The sequence below is a fragment of the Neoarius graeffei genome, chromosome 13 (genome assembly GCF_027579695.1).
Source record: "Neoarius graeffei isolate fNeoGra1 chromosome 13, fNeoGra1.pri, whole genome shotgun sequence".
Taxonomy (NCBI): domain Eukaryota; kingdom Metazoa; phylum Chordata; class Actinopteri; order Siluriformes; family Ariidae; genus Neoarius; species Neoarius graeffei.
This window is the reverse complement of record NC_083581.1, coordinates 46756700-46758949: the sequence shown is the minus strand read 5'-3', so window position 1 is coordinate 46758949 and position 2250 is coordinate 46756700. Positions and strand designations below refer to the sequence as shown.

The 2250-nt window shown below is 43.8% G+C and overlaps 1 protein-coding gene across 1 annotated transcript in view; it reads left to right on the top strand.

The window, feature by feature from the left end:
- The first annotated feature begins 1341 nt into the window (after positions 1–1341).
- The window catches only part of gltpd2a (glycolipid transfer protein domain containing 2a), a 1690-nt gene continuing 781 nt past the window's right edge, over positions 1342–2250 (top strand). The window contains exons 1-4 of the mRNA XM_060936666.1: positions 1342–1355; positions 1606–1724; positions 1888–1952; positions 2062–2250. The exon at positions 2062–2250 is cut by the window's right edge and continues 29 nt beyond it. Of these exons, the coding sequence (XP_060792649.1) occupies positions 1342–1355; positions 1606–1724; positions 1888–1952; positions 2062–2250 (387 nt within the window). The remainder of the gene's footprint in view (positions 1356–1605; positions 1725–1887; positions 1953–2061) is intronic.

Below are 2250 nucleotides of genomic sequence, written 5' to 3'. Positions count from 1 at the left end.
GTGTGTACTTTTGTGATCTCTGGGAATAACACACTCCAGATCGTGCTGTTAGGTGTGAATGTGAGTGTGAATGGTTGTTTGTCTCTGTGTTAGCCCTGTGATGGTTTGGCAACCTGCCCAAGGTGTACCCTGCCTCTTGCCCAAAGTCAGGTGGGATTGGCTCCAGCTTCCCCCACATCCCTGACGGATAAGTGGTATAGATAATGGATGGATTGTCTGTTATTTGTTATTCCTTACTTATTACATGTTTATTTGCATATGTTTATAATTATTGTAAAAAAAATCTTAAAAGAAAGTTTATTTTGGTGGCACACTAGTGAAAATCTGATCTACATTGTCTGTAAACAAGCAAGGGAAATGCTTAGTACATCACTAGCTGACTTTAGGGTGTGGTGGACCTTAGGGTGTGGCTAATTCTAAGGCGTGGAATTTGGGCTGTAGTTGGCATTGGGGCCTGGCTTTGTTTAAGGTGTGGCTGACTTTAGGGGGCATGACTAAAGATACTTATATTTTCTCCTCCTCAGTCTCCACCCACAACTCCATCTTCCACCCATAAAATTCCAGACTCTCCCAACCAGACTAGTAAGTGTGTGCGTGCGTCTCTCTCTCTCTCTCTCTCTCTCTCTCTCTTTCTGTGTTTGTCTTAATCAAATGGCTCAAATCGTTTTCTGCAGTGGGTTTGGGAAGTCCTGAGTTACTGAAGGAGTTGAAGCAGCCACACACTCTGAAACCTGTTCCCACACACACTGGTCTCACCAGAGTGTTTTGTGGCCGTGGGCGAACTGTGAGTCTCTCTCTCTCTCTCTCTCTCTCTCTCTTTCTCACACACACACACACACACACACACACACACACACACACACACACACACACACACACACACACAAAATAACTGCTGCCTTGTGTGTTTTCTCTGTAGAATGCTGCACAAGCCAGCCAATCACAGACTCCGCTTCCATCTGCCTCAACCAATCAGCAAACATCAAAGAGTCGGTTTCTGTCCAGTGGCACCCAGAATTAAGTGGCTGTTCTTCCCTGCTCCTCTCTGGAATTTCTGGGCATGTCCTGTTGAGTGGATTTAGTGATGTGACTGATCTGCCTTCTGAAGACCTCTTTCATAATAACACACCTGTTGTGTGTGTGTGTGCGTGTGCGTGTGTGTGTATGCATAGCTTTTTGAGGCTAATATGTGTAGATTAAGTGTAGATTAATGTGCTCTTATTTTTCGAATAAAGTCTCATAAAATACAGTGTAAAGGAGTCCATTTACTCTCTCTCTCTCTCTCTCTCTGTGTGTGTGTGTGTGTGTGTGTGTGTGTATGCATAGCTTTTTGAGGCTAATATGTGTAGATTAATGTGCTCTTATTTTTCGAATAAAATCTCATAAAATACAGTGTAAAGGAGTCCATTTACTCTGTGTGTGTGTGTGTGTGTGTGTGTGTGTGTGTGTGTGTGTGTGATTGATATTGATACATTGCACTGTAGTACAGAGGGCATTGAGATTAGCGTGATAGTCTTCAAACATAGGGGTGTGTAAAGGGGGAGAATCAGACACTTTAGGTACACAATGAGAGGAAAATACAGTGTAAGAGAGTGTGTGTTGTAGGTGTGTGTTTGTATGTGCTTGTATGCATATTCATGTGACGATGAGATCCCCACTGTGTCAGTACTTCCTTGTGGCAGCCATATTGACTCTGCTTCTATTCCTCAACTCACTGTGGCTACGTGAGTACTCTCTGTCTCTTTCTCACACACACACACACACACACACACACACACACACACACACACACACACAACATACACATGCATAAACACACAGTTCTCTCTCTGAACATGAACTTCTTTCTGTGTGTGTGTGTGTGTGTGTGTGTGTGTTCTTGTACAGCTCAAGGAACAGTACAGGATTGTGAATCTTCATGGTTCCCGTGTTTTAGTACTCCAAACAGCAAGGTAGGGACACACATACACATAGTAACATAAATCTACTTGTGTGTATGCTGTTGTATGTTATTTTTAAAATAAGTGTCGTCGTCCCCCTGCAACCCAAACACACTTACAGATACATCCGGCAGTGGTTGCAGTACGTGAAGTCAGGATCCACTCTGATAACATAATTATTCGGAGCGATGGCATTAACCCTAAACGTGTCATTATACCTGATTGTCCTGGACAGCATTTCCAGGTGTCCCGCCTCCTGCAGTATTTAGACACTGCCCTTGGCCCCGCCTCTGATGTGCTGTTGGAACCT